Here is a 16,181-nt window from a genome sequence, read left to right on the forward strand (position 1 = left end):
ATTCCACTTGAAAAGTGGCAGAAGAATGCCTTCTGTGACGTAAGACCTTTACAAGTAGGTGACCTGACTTCCTCCCCATCTTTTAAGGCTGGGGCTTGGTACCTGGATGGATGACCCCCATATACTCTCTTCCTTTGGCTAAATACATTCCTTACACTGTATTCATTTCTGCCTTCCTGCCCTGGTCTTAGTGCCAAGAGAAAACCTTCCTCCCCCCTCCAGTAAGAATCTCTGGAGTTCCTTGGAATGTAGCTTCCAGGACCCTGATCCTCTGAGGGAGAAGGAGAGCATGTGGGGACATGATCCCAACCCCTTGAGCATGCTTCTCTCCCCAAAGCGCAGCAGCAGCTTCTCATGAACTACCAGGGCGTTACTTCCAATTCCAGGCAACCCCTGGCACCAGGCCAGGATTTCTGTGGGAGGAGGAAGGGAATCACTGGGTGTGGAGAGACCTACTTTGGCCTCTGGTTCCTTGGTTTCTCCACACCCACAAACAAGAATCTTCAAAAACAAAATCATATACACAGAAGGTAACAGAGACATCGTGGGAATCTAAAGCCAGGAAGGTGGTTAGGGGAGTCCCTCCTGAGGGCCTCTAGCTGCACAGTCCAGAACAAAAGCAAGACTCCTCTCCCATTGCCTTCTCCTTGGCTCACACCTGCCCGAGGGCACGGGGGAATGTACAGAACAAGGCATCACATCTCTAGAGACCAAAGCTCTCACCTACAAAATGGGGAAGCTGGGTCATCCTTCAGGGGTTTTTCCCAAGCCTGGGAGGGAAGAGCCCAATGGCGGGAGTCTTTGCAATGCCCTTTGGAAATCCTTTCTATGGGTGAATGTGGTACTAGTCACCCCTGACTTCTGGCCCTGGATGCATTTGCTGTTGTATTTGTGGAAGATAGCACAGAAAAACACACAGGTTCAATCTACCAGGAAGTTGTTGAGTATCACTGTGATCTAAACTCAAGGAGATACGGAAATATAAAACATATCCCAGAGCACAACAGAAATTCAAAAGAGTCATAGAAATAATAACTAACATGTATGTAGTACTTTTAAGGTTTGCCAGGTACCTTCTACATACTGTCCCATTTTATCTTGAAAACACTCCTCTGAGCTAAATACTCTATGAAGCTGAGATAGGCAAAGTGATTTACCTAGTGTGTTAAAGGCAGGAGCTGAGCCCCACTTTCTCTCCTGAGCTTACCTCAGAGGATCAGGTGCTCAAAAATTGTTAGATCAAAGTGCCAGAGTGTCTTTTAGAGTTGGAGGACTTGAATTCAAATCCAGTCTAAGATACTTACTAGCTATGTGATCCTGGACAAGTCACTTTACCACTACCTGTCTCAATTTTCTCATCTGTGAAATGGGCTCATAATATCTACTTTACAGAGTTGTCATGAAGATCAAATGAGATAATATTTATAAAGTGCTCAGCACCGTGCCTGCACAGACATTTAATAAATGTTTGCTTCCATCCTTCTCCAAGCCCGGTCTTGTCTATACTGTGCCATACTACCAAGAGATGACTGTGGATCAGAGGAGTTAAGTAAGGCATGAGATAAATCTTGAGCTGAAATCCTTAAAATGGGGAAGCACAGAGAAAGAAACAAGCAGGGGTCAAAACCATGAAAATGCCTACAGGTAGGGGGATGGGGAAGATAGAGTCTATGCTGTCCCTCAATAATCATTTACTGAGCATCCAGAACTGGTTCTTTGCTGGGCACTCAGTAAGAAAGTTTAGATTAGACAGATGTCTACAGTCATAGAGATTAGAGTCTAGCAGGAAAATAAAACAGGTAACAACACTGCACCTTATTTGCTAAGGCCACTACTGAGCTATCTGACAAAGTGCTTTGTGAGATCCAAGAAGAAGCTTGTGATGGAACTGACATTTAGAGTCTAGAGCACATGTAGGAATTCATCAGAAGAAGGGAAAGGAATGCATTCTCTAAATATTGGATTCCTGATGAAATTTTTTTTCCACCAAAGCTCTAAGGCAGGGGCAGCTAGGTGGCACAGTGGGTAGAGCAACAGCCCTTAAACCAGGAGGACCTGAGTTCAAATTTGACCTCAGACACTTAACACTTCCTAGATGTGAGACCCTGGGTTAAGTGACTTCACTTAATCCCAATTGCCTCAGCAAAAAACAAAAAAAACAAAACAAAAAAAAAAAAAAAAAACCCTCTAAGGTAGCACCTGAAGTCCAAGGAAAACCAGCCAAAAAGACAAAGAAATACCACAGCCTCTGCATATATAAACAACAACAACAACAACAAAAAGATTTAGCATAATCAACACAAAGCATAGTGGGAAGCAAAATTATTCAATATAAAATCAACCAAAAGGCAGGAAAAGAATGACCTCTGAGGGTCAAAGAGCCAAAAATTCAGCCTTGGTCCTTACTGGGACTAAGCTCAAAAGGGTCAGTTCATCTCATCCTCAAGACTGAGAAAGAATGAAGAAATGGGCTTTCAAGTCCTTCCTTGGGACTGCTGGCTTTAGTCAGAATGCAATAGTTTAGGACACCAAGTAAGCCCACAAGCACTTATGGAAAACTGATTTTTAAAAAGGGGGTCCCCTCTCCACAAAGAAGGAAGGTGAATGACTTCATCTGAGAATGAAGTAATTTCATTTTTTTTTCTCAGCCAGAAAAAGTCCATTCTTTTCTTATTTTTTCTAACCAAACAAAACTATAAAGGCTAATAAAAATCACGTGTCTGTACAAACTTCCCAATATAGCTTGTATGCCAAACCAGTCAGGAAGAAAGGTACCTCTCTAGCACTAAATTCAGCAAAGCATAAACACAGATAGTAAAAACATAGATTATGAGAAGCCTCCTTTAATCCCGCCATCTCCTGGGACGCCAAGGAACATGTGGAGAGGGAAATAGCAATGTAAAGTCACATGCTCAACCTTTACTATTTACTTTTATGACTACTGGAAAATTAGTTGATCTCCCTCAGCCTCAATTTCCTAATTTGTAAAAATGGAATTACTAATATTTGCAATCATCTAATTGTTAGAATATTATATAATTGTTAGGATAATATCTAATACTAATATTCAAATACTATTTAAATCTTAAATTACTTTAGAAATAAAAGTTATTAAATAACTTGTAATACACAACCACTTGATTAACCAAAAACATCAAGCTATAAGGACCGTCCAAAGCAATCCCAATAGACTTTAGGCAGAAAATGTCATCTGTATCCAGAAAAAGAACTATGGAGACTGAATATAAATCAATACGTGCTATGTTCACATCTTTGTTTTGTTTTGTTTTGTTTTTCTCTCCCATGGTTTTTCCCTTTTGTTCTGATTTTTCTCTCCCAACATGATTGACAAAGCAATGTGCATTAAAATAAATAATTTATTTTTAAAATATATATAAGCACTTTCTCCATCAGACTCATTTTCTCCCCAGGGATCATTCTATTCCCTCCCCCCAAAAAGAGTTCTGCTAACAGAGAACGTGCAACAATTTTTAAAGCATCAAATATCAGAGAAGAAGGAAGCATTGTTTTGAGCTTCAATTTCCACAGAGGAAAGCTGCACTTTTTCTTTTAAGCTGAGTCCATATATAATAGTGCCAGGGTGGAATTCTAAGAGCAAAAATGCTTGTACTGATGGATAATCTCAACAATTCACTTACTGAAGCCCAACCATCTCCAGATTCCCAGGTCTTCCTCCCACCCCAGCTATCATTAAAAGAAGACTTGATGACCACTTGTTTTAGAGACTATAAAGGAAAATTATTTTTCAGATACAACGGTAGAATTTATCTAGACACTAATGTCTCCTTTAAATCTAAAATTTTGTGATTCCTGCCAGCACCTTGACTAATGATTTGGAAACTGGGAAAAGCTGCCAGTGACCTAGAAGTGAGTAAGAGTGGCTTTGCAGCATTCTCAGACCTGCTGCAGGAAGCCAGGGCAAGGTTCATCCAGGAAGGGTGTGCCTCAGGGAGGGGGCAAGTCTGCCCGGGTTAGGACTTGTCTGCCCAGCACCACAGCCTCGGCTGGCGCCAGGAAGCCAGAGACAGAGCTAAATGCAAACCTCTAATGTTCCCTGAGATGAGTGGTTTGCTCTCTAATACCTAATACTAGCAAGAATCTCAAAATATTCTGTCAACAGTACTTAGTACTCTTGTTAGACTCTTTCTGGCTCTATGAAACGGTTTCTGTACTGTTACTAAAAAATATGAAAGGCAGTATGTAGATGATAGATTATAGAACAAATGATTAGGTTAAAGATAGATTAAAGAACAAAGATTTTCCGAATGTTAGTGTAGCTTCTTTTTGCACAATAAATAACAAACTTTGGTCCTTCTCTAGCATCTGGATTCAGCAAAAATCCCAGAGAGGTTTTGTTATGAGCCAATGAAACAGAGATGGGAAAGGTATTCAAAGCCACACATCCATGAAATAACTGATAAGAAAACCGGGAGTACCAGCTCTATAGCCACTCTAGACCCCATCAATTTGTGTGATCCTGGACTCTCATACCTGCCATGTAGTTAACTTAACTAGCTTTTGGTCCAGTGGTTCGATGTTTGATCTCCATGGGGCTTTTAGCATCAAAAATTACTGTTGTTTTCCAAGGTCAAACTCTCTTAAGGTGATATTTTGAATCATCCTGGTGAAGACAGGGAGGAAAAAAGATTAAACTTCCACTAACATATCACCTAAAACAAACATCCCCTCTCCTAAAAGCTGCCCCCAACACAAGCTCTCAGAAATCACTGACACAGAATTCTGCCTTTATTCTTTTAAGTCATTCATTTAATACTATAATTATTCTTTTTACAATAAGGAAAAGTGAGGCACAGCTCATGGGAATAATTTTCCTGAATATGTCATAGACAATACAGAAATCATAGGATTTAGAACTACGAGGAGCCTTCTGGGTCATCCAGTTCAACCTCTTTATTTATAGATGGAACCTGTGGCCCAGATAAGTGAAGCCCAAGATTACACATAGAATAAACAACATAGTTGGGATTTGAATGCTGGTCCTCCGATTTCCAGCACTCCCGATTTATATAGGAATTCTAAGCCTCTCCGACCAAAAGTATTAACTAATGGCAATGATGGTGTCCCTGCACATCCAAAATAAGGCTGGAAATGGGATCATGAAGCAGTTCTGACCTTCGACAACACAAGCACAAGAATGTAAGTGTAGAAGTGAAATTGTTTACATTTAAAGGTATATTAAGACACCAGCACTGATTCTCTCCATTGTCCCTGACGTTCTCCTCCCCTCCCCCATCTCCAGCCTACCCAACTGGAAGAGAAACAATTTACATCAGTGAAAGAAACAAAAGGGTTAACGGGAAAACTTCTTTCTTCGGTACAGTGATACATTGTTCTGAATCCTGACGCTACATTTCTCTCTCCTCTCTCACCCCCAAAGCTCTAGGAAGATGCCCACCCTCCTGGGAGCCCCTTCAAAGCAGCTGTTCCCGTATCTACAAGCTTCAGGCCAAAGGGTGGCTGCTTGGCACAAAGTCAGAAGATAGTACAGGAAAAAGGAAACCCTTGTACGGCCCCAGGGACAAGGGGAAACGGAGCCGCCACTACCTTTTCTCAGGGTCTCAGAGGAAGGGAGGAGAGCCACATCCATCCTACCCACCCCCACCTACCCTCCCTCATATACTGCAATAGAAAGCAGACAGCTTCCTGCAGCTAGCTCCCTTTTCCTTTCCACACCATATGGGACCCAGAAGTGCTTTGATCTCAGTTCCATTAAGCACATCCCCAGCTTCTTTATTTCATTATGTTACCTACCCCGCCCCACTATGATGGTTCCAGTCTCCACAGGAAAAAAAGAAAAAAAAAAAAAAAAAAAAGACTGGAGGGGTAGGAGTGAGGGGCGGAACCTATGATAGGTACAGAATTCTCCAGGCCAAAGAAACAGCATTCTCTTTCCTACTAAACATGCTCCCCTCCCCCCAGTCCATTTCAGAGCCTTTCTCCATGTCATAATCGTTGTCTTTTACTATCCCCGTCTCTACTCCTATTTCACATCTGCCTCTGCAGTTGCAGCTCGGGCTGGGAAGGGTGTCTCTGCGGTGGGGGCTGGAGCAGAGCTATTAAAAATTCCCTGGAACCTCCTGGGGGCGGGTGAGGAGGGAGAGCAGCTGGCAGCCAGATGTGGGTGTAGGATGCAAGCGCAGTGGAGGGGATTAATTGATGCCAGTTGGACTAGAGGAGAACGGGAGGGGGTGCGGCTAGCCTTAGCCCCGGCCGGGGGGGAGGGGGAGAGGGAAAGCAGACAATTACCGTGGTGATTATTTTAACATTTACGGAGTGCCAACAATGTGCTAGTTGTGCTTTCGATCCGGAGGCCGGGGGCTGGCTGCAGGAAGGGGCCCGCAGTAAAATGTCGGGGCGGAGAACTGGGAGGAAGAGGGGAGGAGGGGAGAGGGGTAAAGGGGGGAACAAGGGGAGAAAGATGGGGGAGGGGACCAAGGCGCGGAGAGAGGGAACGAGAAAGGGATCTGGGGAGAAGGGAAGTGGGCCAAGAAGGGGGAGGGGAAGGGGGCCTAGGAACGAGGCAGGGGGCGGGCTCTGCAGGCTAGGCAGCCGGACCTCCCGGGTGGTGGCGAAAACTGGAGAGAGGCCCTAGAGGGGCTCTCAGCCCGGCCCCTTCACCTTTTTACTCTCCCCTTTCCTCTAACCACAAGGCCCAGAGGGACAGACCCCGGCGAGGGGCGGGGGTGTGATAGGCCCCAGCCGCCGCCGCCTCCTCCCCTGCGGAGACTTCTTAGTCTTAGCTTAATGCCTCCTGCTCCTCGAGGGCCTCGGGTGGGAGGAGGGAAGCGTCCTCGAGCAGGGTAGATTGATTGAGACGCATGCGCGAGCTGGAAGCGAGACTGGCACGCGAGCGGGACCGTGAGCTACACTTGGCGCGCATGCGCCGGCTGAGCCGGTTACCTTAACTAGTACTAGAGGTCGAGCAGGAGGAGACTACCTGTGTCCCACAGCTAAACGCGGTCCTGGTCTAGGCGTAAAATGGCCCTGCCCCCCCCCTCGTACCCCAGAGAACGCAATACCCCGCCCCTAGTAAGAGCACTCCTGCCAGAGAACCAGCGTTCAAATACCACCCAGGCGCTTTCTTACTTATCCACTAGACCTAGACCTCAGATTTCCCCTTCTGTAGTTAGCACCGCCCCCCAAGGTTGTAGAGAATCAGAAGTGCTCAGCACGGTGCCCCGGCACGTAGTAAGCTGTGTAGATAAGTTAGCCAGTATCATTATCTCTGGGACTCAAATTCCCTTCTGTAAAATGAGAGAACTTGGATTAGTTGACCTGAGATGCCTCAAGCCAGCAGTAGGACCGCAGAGCCGCCTGGGTGCGGGCCAGGGGGAAAGGAGAGGAGCAATGCTGAGGCTCCTTGCCCTCTCTTCCCCTCTCCACGGGGTGGTGGAGACGTTCACCTTCTCTGTCCCAAGGCTGGAGTAAGAATCGGGCTCTTTCCACGTCTTTCTTTCTCTCTGCCCACCTATGTCTCCTAGTCTAGAATCTTCCCAAGTGACAAACCCAAACCTTAGGAAATAGCTTCCTTTCCCCGCCCCCCCACAAGGAGACCCTGAACATCTGGGTCTCCTTGGCCGTGTACCCACCTCCTCCCTCACCAGCGACTTCGTTTGCATACTCCAAGTTCCACTTTCCTGGGATTATTTGCATATTTGAAACTCCACCCACTTCCCCTAATTCATTTACTCTTACTTCCCCGGAGTATGCACCCATGTTATTCCCCAAACTTTCTCACGCCTGAGCCCCTTTTCCTGGTCTGGGACCTGGCCCAAGGAGATATGTCTTCTGACCCAAGGAAAGGGCCCCGGGTATTGAAAACCGGCAAAGCCAGTTTGATGGAGCTGTCATCAAGAGCTCATCCTCCCCCAAACGCCTGGAAGTTCGCCAAGCTTGGGGCTAGTCACTGCCTCCACCTGCGCTTGAAGCAAAGGTGCCTTAGGCCTGGGCTGGAAGAGCATTTAAACTGACCACAGCCCGTAAGACTGTTTCCTCATACTTGCGTTCTGGACCCGACTCAAGGGTCAGCAATTTGGGCTTGAGAATCTGGGTTCTTTACGGTAAAGAGAAGTCAGTCTCCCTAGCTTCCCCTTCCCACTAGACTAGAACTGGGGGCAATGCCACCAATTTATTCAGAAGGCTGTGAGCTCTTAGAAAGCATGGTCATTCATTCAGACTCCTTGTCCAGCAACTGCTTGCTAATTCATCCCCTTGAATTTCTCCATCCAACTTCCCCATCATCTCTTTCCTCAGCCCCATCACTTCTAAGAATTATTCTCCATCTCTTCTACTGCCACGTGGTCAGTCCCCAGGATGACCGTCTCCACTAACTCAGGTGGTGAGCATCACAGTTGGAAAAACCCTCGGAATCCGAGCGTATGGAAGGAGTTAGAGCTTCAGGGAAGAGGAGTACCTAGGACTGCAGCGAGGCCCAGACAGCAACCCTGGAGGGAAAGGAGCGGAAGGGCACCAGACTGAATCTGGGGGAAAGAAAACCAGTCCTGGGGACGGCTGGCAAAGCATAAGTTTCCTTCCCCCGGAAGGAAAGGACTTGATAGTTCCTGCTACAGGATGTGAAACCACAGCCGAAAACTGGGGGCCTCTTTGCTGGAGAGATGCCCCGGGCTCCTCGCTCCCCATCCCCGGAAACGTGAGGCCTTACCCGCCCACGTATCTTCTCCGCCCCCTCCAGCACGGAGTTCCCGGGACTGCAGGGAAAAGGGGTGGGGGTGGGGCCGGAGGAGCAGGGGTTCATTTGCAGCCTACGCGGTCGGACCAGGTGCCTAGCACTAGAAGGGACAAAAACCAAAGATGGAAATCCCTCGCGTCTCCTTAGGCTAGAAAAAGGGGAGGGGAAACTAGCACTAAAATCTCAGTAACCCTTCTGACCCCTCCCCCCCCATCTATTCACTGCTCTATTTCTCTGCGCAGGGCTTGTGGGGGCGGTCAGCAGGATTCCTTGGGTAAAGCTGAAATGGATGCGGGACTCAAAACAGAACTCTTCCCCTCCCCCCACCACGATTCCCAAAGGCAGAGAAGGTGGCTGAGACACTAGGAGCACAGGAAGCCTGTTACCGGAGGAGATGGGGGAAGGGACTCGGACTCCAGATGCTGTCCGGTAGGGCTCAGGGGAGGGGGCGGAAGTGAAGGATGAGGTATGAGAGGAAATGGGCTCCCTCCCTCCTGCCCTGCTCTTCCTGCTCTTGGGTCACCAAAGGGGCCGGCTTTACCACGCATGGTGAGGGCGGGCCCAGACCGGATAGGATGCCCGAGTGAAAACCCAGACTTAGATCGGTTTTGGCAATTCCCCAACTCCCCGGGCAGTCTCCTCCCCACCCCCACTTCCCACTGCTGCCTACGCTCAACCCCACCTGCGGTTGTGCTGGTGGGGCCGGCGCCGCCTCGGGCCTCCCACGGATGGAGCCGAGTGTTGGGAAGGGAGACTAACTAGTTGGCCCTGGGTCTAGTCTTCTATATAACCCAGACCTCCCCAGCTCCTTTTGAGCTCAAAGACCCCAGCCTTTCTTGGGGAGATTGGAATATGACTTTCCCGTCTTTCTTTCCCTCTCCAACCCCTAGCCTAAATTTTCTCTTGAGGCTCTGCTTTTCGTGAAGAAGTCTTATTTGCTATTAGCTATAATTGTTTAAATCCGACTCTCTGGCCTTTAGAGGCCTTATTTCAATCAGTCAACTGCCCAGGGAAACTATTTCACTCTAAGGGGGATGCTGAAGCACACCTCACAACTTAGATCATGCTATGGAAGGAAAAGGGAATTTCCAGGAAAGGGAGTGGAGAGTAGTGACTATGTTGGTGGGAACTGCCAGGGCAGGCTCCCGCCGCCACCCCCACCCCCCCCAGGGTAAGTAGCCTTTTTCACTCCCTCCCTCAAAATAATCCTGCCCAACCAGTTCCTCAGGGCAATCAGCCAGGAGCTATGTGAGGGAGCCCCACTCCCACTCCCATTAATTCTCCCTCCCCAGGGAAAGCAAGGAACAAGGCCTGCAAACAGGAGCTTGAATAGAAAAGATCTTTTTATTTTCAGTTTGGCAATATTACAAAAAAAAAAAAAAAAATCCTAAGGCTGATTTAAACAAACAACAAAAAATTCAAGCAAACCTTCAAAGAAAGAGGAGAGTAAACAGTACATGTTTGTAGGAAGACAGTTTTAGTGACTTAATAGAACCAGGAGAGACTCAAATTAAGTCTCAAGACTAGTGACAAAACTCACTGCTCTAGGTCCCAGTTTTCCTGGTGTAAAACCAGTGGATTGAGAGTAACTGACAAGCATGTTTTTTGTTACTTCTCCAGGACCTCAAAAAGCAAGCAGACCAAGTTCTTTTTGTTTTATAAACTCCTACCCTACAGGAACAGGAACTATAGCTATGTAGGATGCTAACATCTTCAAGATATATATAATTCTAGTACTTCGTTTCTCCCTCCCACCCACCCCCTTCTTCCAATATGACTCAGACATAGATGACCAGTCTAGTCTGTATCTGAGATGGACAAGGGAATGGAATTCCAAATCCCTATTTCCTGACCATCACTAATGAGGAATCTAGTTAGGAATCACTTCCCTTTCTAGGTTAAATGACTCATAAACCCCTAATAACTCCACACCCACACTTCACTCCTTCAACAGAGCCACTCAACACCCCTGAAGAGCAGTCCCACCACTCCCAACTCACCACCCAAGACTCACACTGAGTTCATAAGACAGCAAACAGGAAGTCCCCTGGGCCCATGATGTCAGTGTGACCATATGAACAAGCGTGTCATTGTAGGGGTGGCTGAAAAATTTTTGAAGGGAAAGAAGGAGGCCAGTGATACTCTTGAAACATCCAATGAATTTTATATAAAAAAAGCTTTAATGGGACAGAAGTACCGCCCCCAATTTAAAAAAGTTTCAACCCTGAGAAAGGAGATTCTACCCAGCCTCCCCCACCTCACCTCCCACCCCAGCAAACGCCCTCACATCCAGCACTTGCTGCTCCCACCACCGCCTCCACGGGCGGCCAAACAAGCATTAAGTTAGGGAAGAGGAAATAACCAAGTCATGTCAATAGCACCATCATATATATATATATATATATATATGTCTCTTTACAACAGAAAGGTCTGAGGCAGATCTCTGAAAGGGAAGACCACCAGGGTTCCCGCATGAGTCTCTGAAGTCTGGATGGGTGCTGGCTGGTTTCACCCGCATTCAGTCTGACGTTGCAGTCCCTTCCACCTCAGCCTGGAGGGTGACTACTACCGAGGTCAGAAATATTGTCCCATCTTCTCTCGGACCAGCCTCTTAGCAGCGTTATGGAGCAGATTCTCCAGATCAGCAGCTGCTCTCTTGTCCCCACCACCACCACTCCCCTCTGCCACCAAAGCCGTCACCAGCGCCTGGGGAAGGACAGGAGCGAGGTCAGTCTTCCTCTCCGGGAGGTGGACGGATCAGAGCCTAAGCCCCCCAGTCGCTCAGGGCTGGACAGCGGCCTCGACTTAGCTCGGGCCAGCTAAAGCTACGGGCACAGTCCGGAGTCCAAGGCTTGTGTTAGAAAGCCACTACCGTCCGCACCAAGATGTTTATCATGTTATCTGCCTGGCGGCAACCCGGCTGGAGTTCACAGGAGGGAGGAGGGGCAGTGGGCTTTGGCGGCCCCCCGGTGTTACTCAGGATGCCGGAGAAGCGCTTTTGTAAAACTCGGGCCAAACTGGGGAAGGGGCCCTCCTCCACCTGAGCCTGCGGCTTCCCCAGGTCCTCAGCCTCGACCTCAGCCTTCCCTTCAGCCGGCGCCGTTTCTTCCTCCAGCCTAGCTTTCTTGCTGGGGACGAGACCGGCTTCCCCACCCTGGCCCAAGCTACTGCTCCGGCGCTTGCGGTTGGCTTTCAGCGAGCGCTGAGGCAGGGGAGGCAGGTGGCTGCAGGCGGGCGCCGCCTCGGTTTCCCTCGCTTCCTGCGTCTCCATGGGCTCTGGGGCCGGGATCGTCTCTTCAGACGTATGCGGAGAGTCGGCTTCGGCCTCAGCTACGGTCATGGGCTGGGGCAGGCTCGAGGCGGGGGCCAGGGCAGCGGCAGGGAAGGGGAGTTCCGTCTCGTCTGTTTCTACCTTGGCGGAGAGGTAGAGCTCCCTGGCGCTCCGCATGACCAGCGATAGCTGAAGGCTCCGGTGCAACCTCAAGCCGCCGCGCTGCATGCGTGAGTGGTACATCTTCCACACCGACATAGTCATAATGCGCTGCGCTTCCTTCTGTGCCTCCATGCCGGAACCGGGACGCAGCAACACGAGAGAAAAGGGAGGGTCGTTTAGAGGTCGGGCTGGGGGACGACTTTGGGCAAAGGCCGGGAACAGACGTGGGCAACAAGAGTGATCACGCCCTCTTCTTCGTTTGTCTTCGCCCCCCAATCGCCCACCTCAAACTGGAGACAAATTCTTCCCTAAACTCAAGAGCAAGGTCGAAACGGTTTACACAAATGAGGCAAACCCGGCCCGAGACCGAGCTCTTTATATCTCTAGTTGCGTCACCGAGGAGCCGCCCCACCCAATCAGAAAGCCGCATCCCGGCTTTTCGACCCGCCACCGGAGGGCCTTTAAAGCCACAGGACGGAAATGCCAGACCTAATTCAAAGCTCTAGGGAGAGGGGGGGAGGGGAAGAGGCCTGAAAGAGACTGGACTGGACAGAGTTGGGGGTCAGGAGAAACTCCTCTTCCCTATTCCCCGAAGAATTTCCTTCTGATTCCTGCAGTTGGGCGCGTATTGTTCCTAAGCTCGAAGTGTGCTAGAGTGAGGGGAAGAGCCCCTCAAGCGCGAGTTGTGGGATATCTCAAGTCAACCTTTATTTGCAATCAACGGCTCGGAGACTGGCCGCTCGAAAGAAGGCGTGAGAACTTCAGTCATTCCAGTGTATACCTCGGTTCCATCGTGGGGCCGAGACAAGCTCCCCATTTGCATCTTGTGCAAAGCGGCCAGTTTTTGTCTAAGCATCGGGAAAAGCCTGGTGTCTGCCTTGCAATTCGCAATTCCTAAAAGCTATGTAGCCCCCGCTCGCTTCGAGGCTGTGGGGAGAGAATGAGGAAGAGGACAGAGAACTAGTTACAAACATTAAACGTGATATAGCCTTGATTCACTCCTGCTTTCCACGCCCGTGCCGTCCCATGATAACTGCTTTATTAAAAGGAAAGACTGTGCGAGTAACTTAAGGAAAAAGGAAGGAGTTTCAACTGTGGCCAATTTCCCTAAGTCCGGCCCCTTTAAGAGGAAGGTCCCGCCTCTTGTGATGCTTTCGTGCATTCCCGCCACTAGTTCTCGTTTCCATGACTATATTAGGTAACCGTGACGTCCGGCGGCCCGGGGACCGTTCGCCGGGTGCAGGCTCCACTTCCTCTTGCCCAAATAAGGGCAGAAGCCCGGAATCCTAAGGTCAGTGAATGGGAAGCCTCCTTCCGGAACTCCAACCCTGGGCCTCGGAGCGGACCCGCCTCCAGAAGGAAGGAAGGTTATTTAGGAAAGATAGGATTTAGAGCTGGAACTTAAATCATTTTACTAATAAGAAAGTTGAAAAGTAGGAAAGGAAATTGTCCAAAGATACGGTGCTGTTAGCAGAAAGGTTTAAGAGTTTCGTACTCATGTTCTCTGCGTTCATTTTTCCTTTCTCTCTAGACTCCCTGTAGGACTCTGGATTTTCTTCCACTTCGCCCTCACTTAGGTATAATTTTCCCTACTCCCTTTCATGCTTTTTTTTTTTTTTAATGAGTTATTATCCCCATTTGAATGTAAATTCCTTAAAGGTTGGGATTGTCTTTTTCCTTGTATAGGGAAAGATGCCTATTTTTAAATGTTGACTTGGCAGGTGTTCTCCTGAAATTTCTCTCCACTTTTCCCAGAAATGACTGCCCCCTCATCCTTCAGAGACCATCCCCAGCCCAGCCTACGTATCTTTCAACCCTTTCCCCTCTCCCACACCGGTCCTTTGTATTCTTTTTCCCCACTCTACCTTCTTCGCTTAGGTGTTCTAGCGGTGAGTGAGAAGTGGGTGGCCGCACCCCCGCCCCTTCCTCTCTCCCGCCTTCCCTCCGAAGCCGAGAGCTGGTTTCCATTTACCACCCACTTTTATTGTGATTCCTGACTCGTAGGGGCGGCGCAAAGGGAAGTCCCTTAGGCAGCTCGTAGGTCCTCAAATCTAGATTTGCACTACTGAGGACTTTATTCCAGTTCTTTTCAGAGCTCTGCAGCTCGGGAAGATTGCTCCTGGCCACGGGCCAGAAACTCGGGGAGTTGCGAGTGGAAGAGTCCGTCATGTACGGAGGGGAGCGGAGAGCTGGTACGTGAGGTGGTACTAGTATTTCTTGAGGATTTGAGAGCTAGGGAAGATTTGGGAAGAAGGGGGGAGGGGGTACGGGAAGGGATAAAGTTGAAAAATGTTTAGAGTCCTGTGCTCTGCCTACCAGATTTCTGGAGCTTTCGGGCAGGAAGAAGGGAAGAGACTTCTTAATCCGGGTTTCTTTGCTTAGCACACGCAGCCCAGGGAATATAAAGTACCTTGTTTATACACGCTTGTCTTTCTGATAACTCTTGCGGTCGTTCCCCGGGACACTCCTCTCCCCTTTTCCCAGAAGTGAGTGCCCCTCTATTCTTGAGGGCAGGAACTAACTTTTGACTTTCTTTGTAGCCTCATCCCTTAGCCCAGTTCCTGGAACATTGCGGCCACTTAAATGTTTCTTGACTTAACCCAGGGCAGGGCCGGGGAGGTTAGAAAATAGCGCTTTCCAGCGTCGTGGCTGTGTACACCCAGGGACACACTCACTACGCGTTTCTCCCACTGCCCGGGCTCGCATCCCGGAAGAGAAGCCCCTACGGTCCCCTGCTGGGAGTAAGCAGTCAGACCGAAGTCCATCCGAGAAAGACGTGTCCTTGAGAGACCCCCCCTCCGCCCCAATTCCTGGCAAATGCCAAGTGAGAACCTCCTCTGACGGAGCCGGACCCCGTCCTATCGGCTTCTCTGAGAGACTTTCTATCCGGGAAATGAGAATGGGGCGCGGACAGCTACCTGGAGGCAAGAAGCCAACCCTGCCCCTAACCAAGATGGTGGCCCGGGATGAGGGGAGGGAGCTGAGGTGTCGGTGAAGCCACCGAGAAGGCGGAAGTCCCTGAGTTCCAGGCTCCCGGGACCTTTAGCTCCTCCCCTCGCGGGGTGTGGGACTCGTCTGCTAGGTTCCCTGGGTGGGGTTGCGTGACGGGGGCGGGGCTCTAGTTCGCTCGCGGGGAAGACGCGAGGCTTGCCTACGTGGAGCAGTAAGTCTCCTAAGACCCTTTTGCTTTTTGTTTTGTTTTTGTCGGGGACGGGGGAAGGGAAGGGTTACGGTCCGAGGATGAGCGACAAAGGTGGCCGAGCTGGGGCTGGAGGTAGGATTCTTGTCCCTCTCCCCTCCCAGTGCCTTACCGGGAGTAGCGAAGGTGCGTCCCAGCGAGAGGAAAAGTACTGGGGGGGGGGGGGGGGAGAAAGAGGAAATGGAGGGACATTAGTGCACCTGCCGCCCCCCCCATTTCCTTCATCATCGGCCACCGGGTCTGCACCCCCGGGTGACACCCCACCCTCTGCACACACGGGTTCTTGTCGCCTTAAGAGTCAGTTGAGAAGCCTGAACACATCCCCGGGGGGCTGTAGTAGAGACCGGGTGAGCTCCGGGACACTAGTCACGGCCAGCAAGGATGAGTTGCTTTGGACCAGCTAGGAGCTGCACAGCAGCCTTCGGGCATTGAACCTGAAGGAGGATGTCCTATCTCGTCGACAGGGTGCTGGATTCTGCCTTCGGATCTAACCTTGGACACTTAACTAGCAATGCGACCCTGGCAGAAGGCCACTCTGGGCGTCGGAGTCCTCATCTCTAAGATGGGGATTCTAGCGCTTCAGAGGGTTGTGGTGAAGAACAAATGAGAGAACATGCGCAAAAAGCCACACAGATAGTTGCCACCATGTAGAGAATGGGCATCTAGAGACCGTATGACTAAAAGAGATGCAAACTTTTTGGCCTCAGAACACCAGCACACTCAAAAGCCATTGGTGATTCCCCCAAAATTATTGGAATGAAATGTTTATTATGAAAATTTTGACCCCAAAGGTTCCCAGAAAGATTCTCTTCTATTTT

General features: G+C 49.4%; 2 protein-coding genes across 2 annotated transcripts in view; both read right to left on the reverse strand.

The window, feature by feature from the left end:
- Positions 1–16,181, reverse strand: part of NFIX (nuclear factor I X) — a 211,710-nt gene that overhangs the window by 54,310 nt on the left and 141,219 nt on the right. The gene's annotated exons all lie outside the window — the stretch shown is intronic.
- Positions 10,057–13,548, reverse strand: IER2 (immediate early response 2). Its single transcript, XM_074288341.1, has one exon. The coding sequence runs from the start codon at positions 12,294–12,296 to the stop codon at positions 11,589–11,591; it is 708 nt and encodes a 235-aa protein (XP_074144442.1). The 5' UTR covers positions 12,297–13,548; the 3' UTR covers positions 10,057–11,588.

Source organism: Sminthopsis crassicaudata, chromosome 1 (genome assembly GCF_048593235.1).
Source record: "Sminthopsis crassicaudata isolate SCR6 chromosome 1, ASM4859323v1, whole genome shotgun sequence".
Taxonomy (NCBI): Eukaryota; Metazoa; Chordata; class Mammalia; order Dasyuromorphia; family Dasyuridae; genus Sminthopsis; species Sminthopsis crassicaudata.

Excerpts from the sequence above, each read along its gene's own strand:
- IER2 (XM_074288341.1), bottom strand. The coding sequence starts at position 12,296 with ATGGAGGCACAGAAGGAAGCGCAGCGCATTATGACTATGTCGGTGTGG.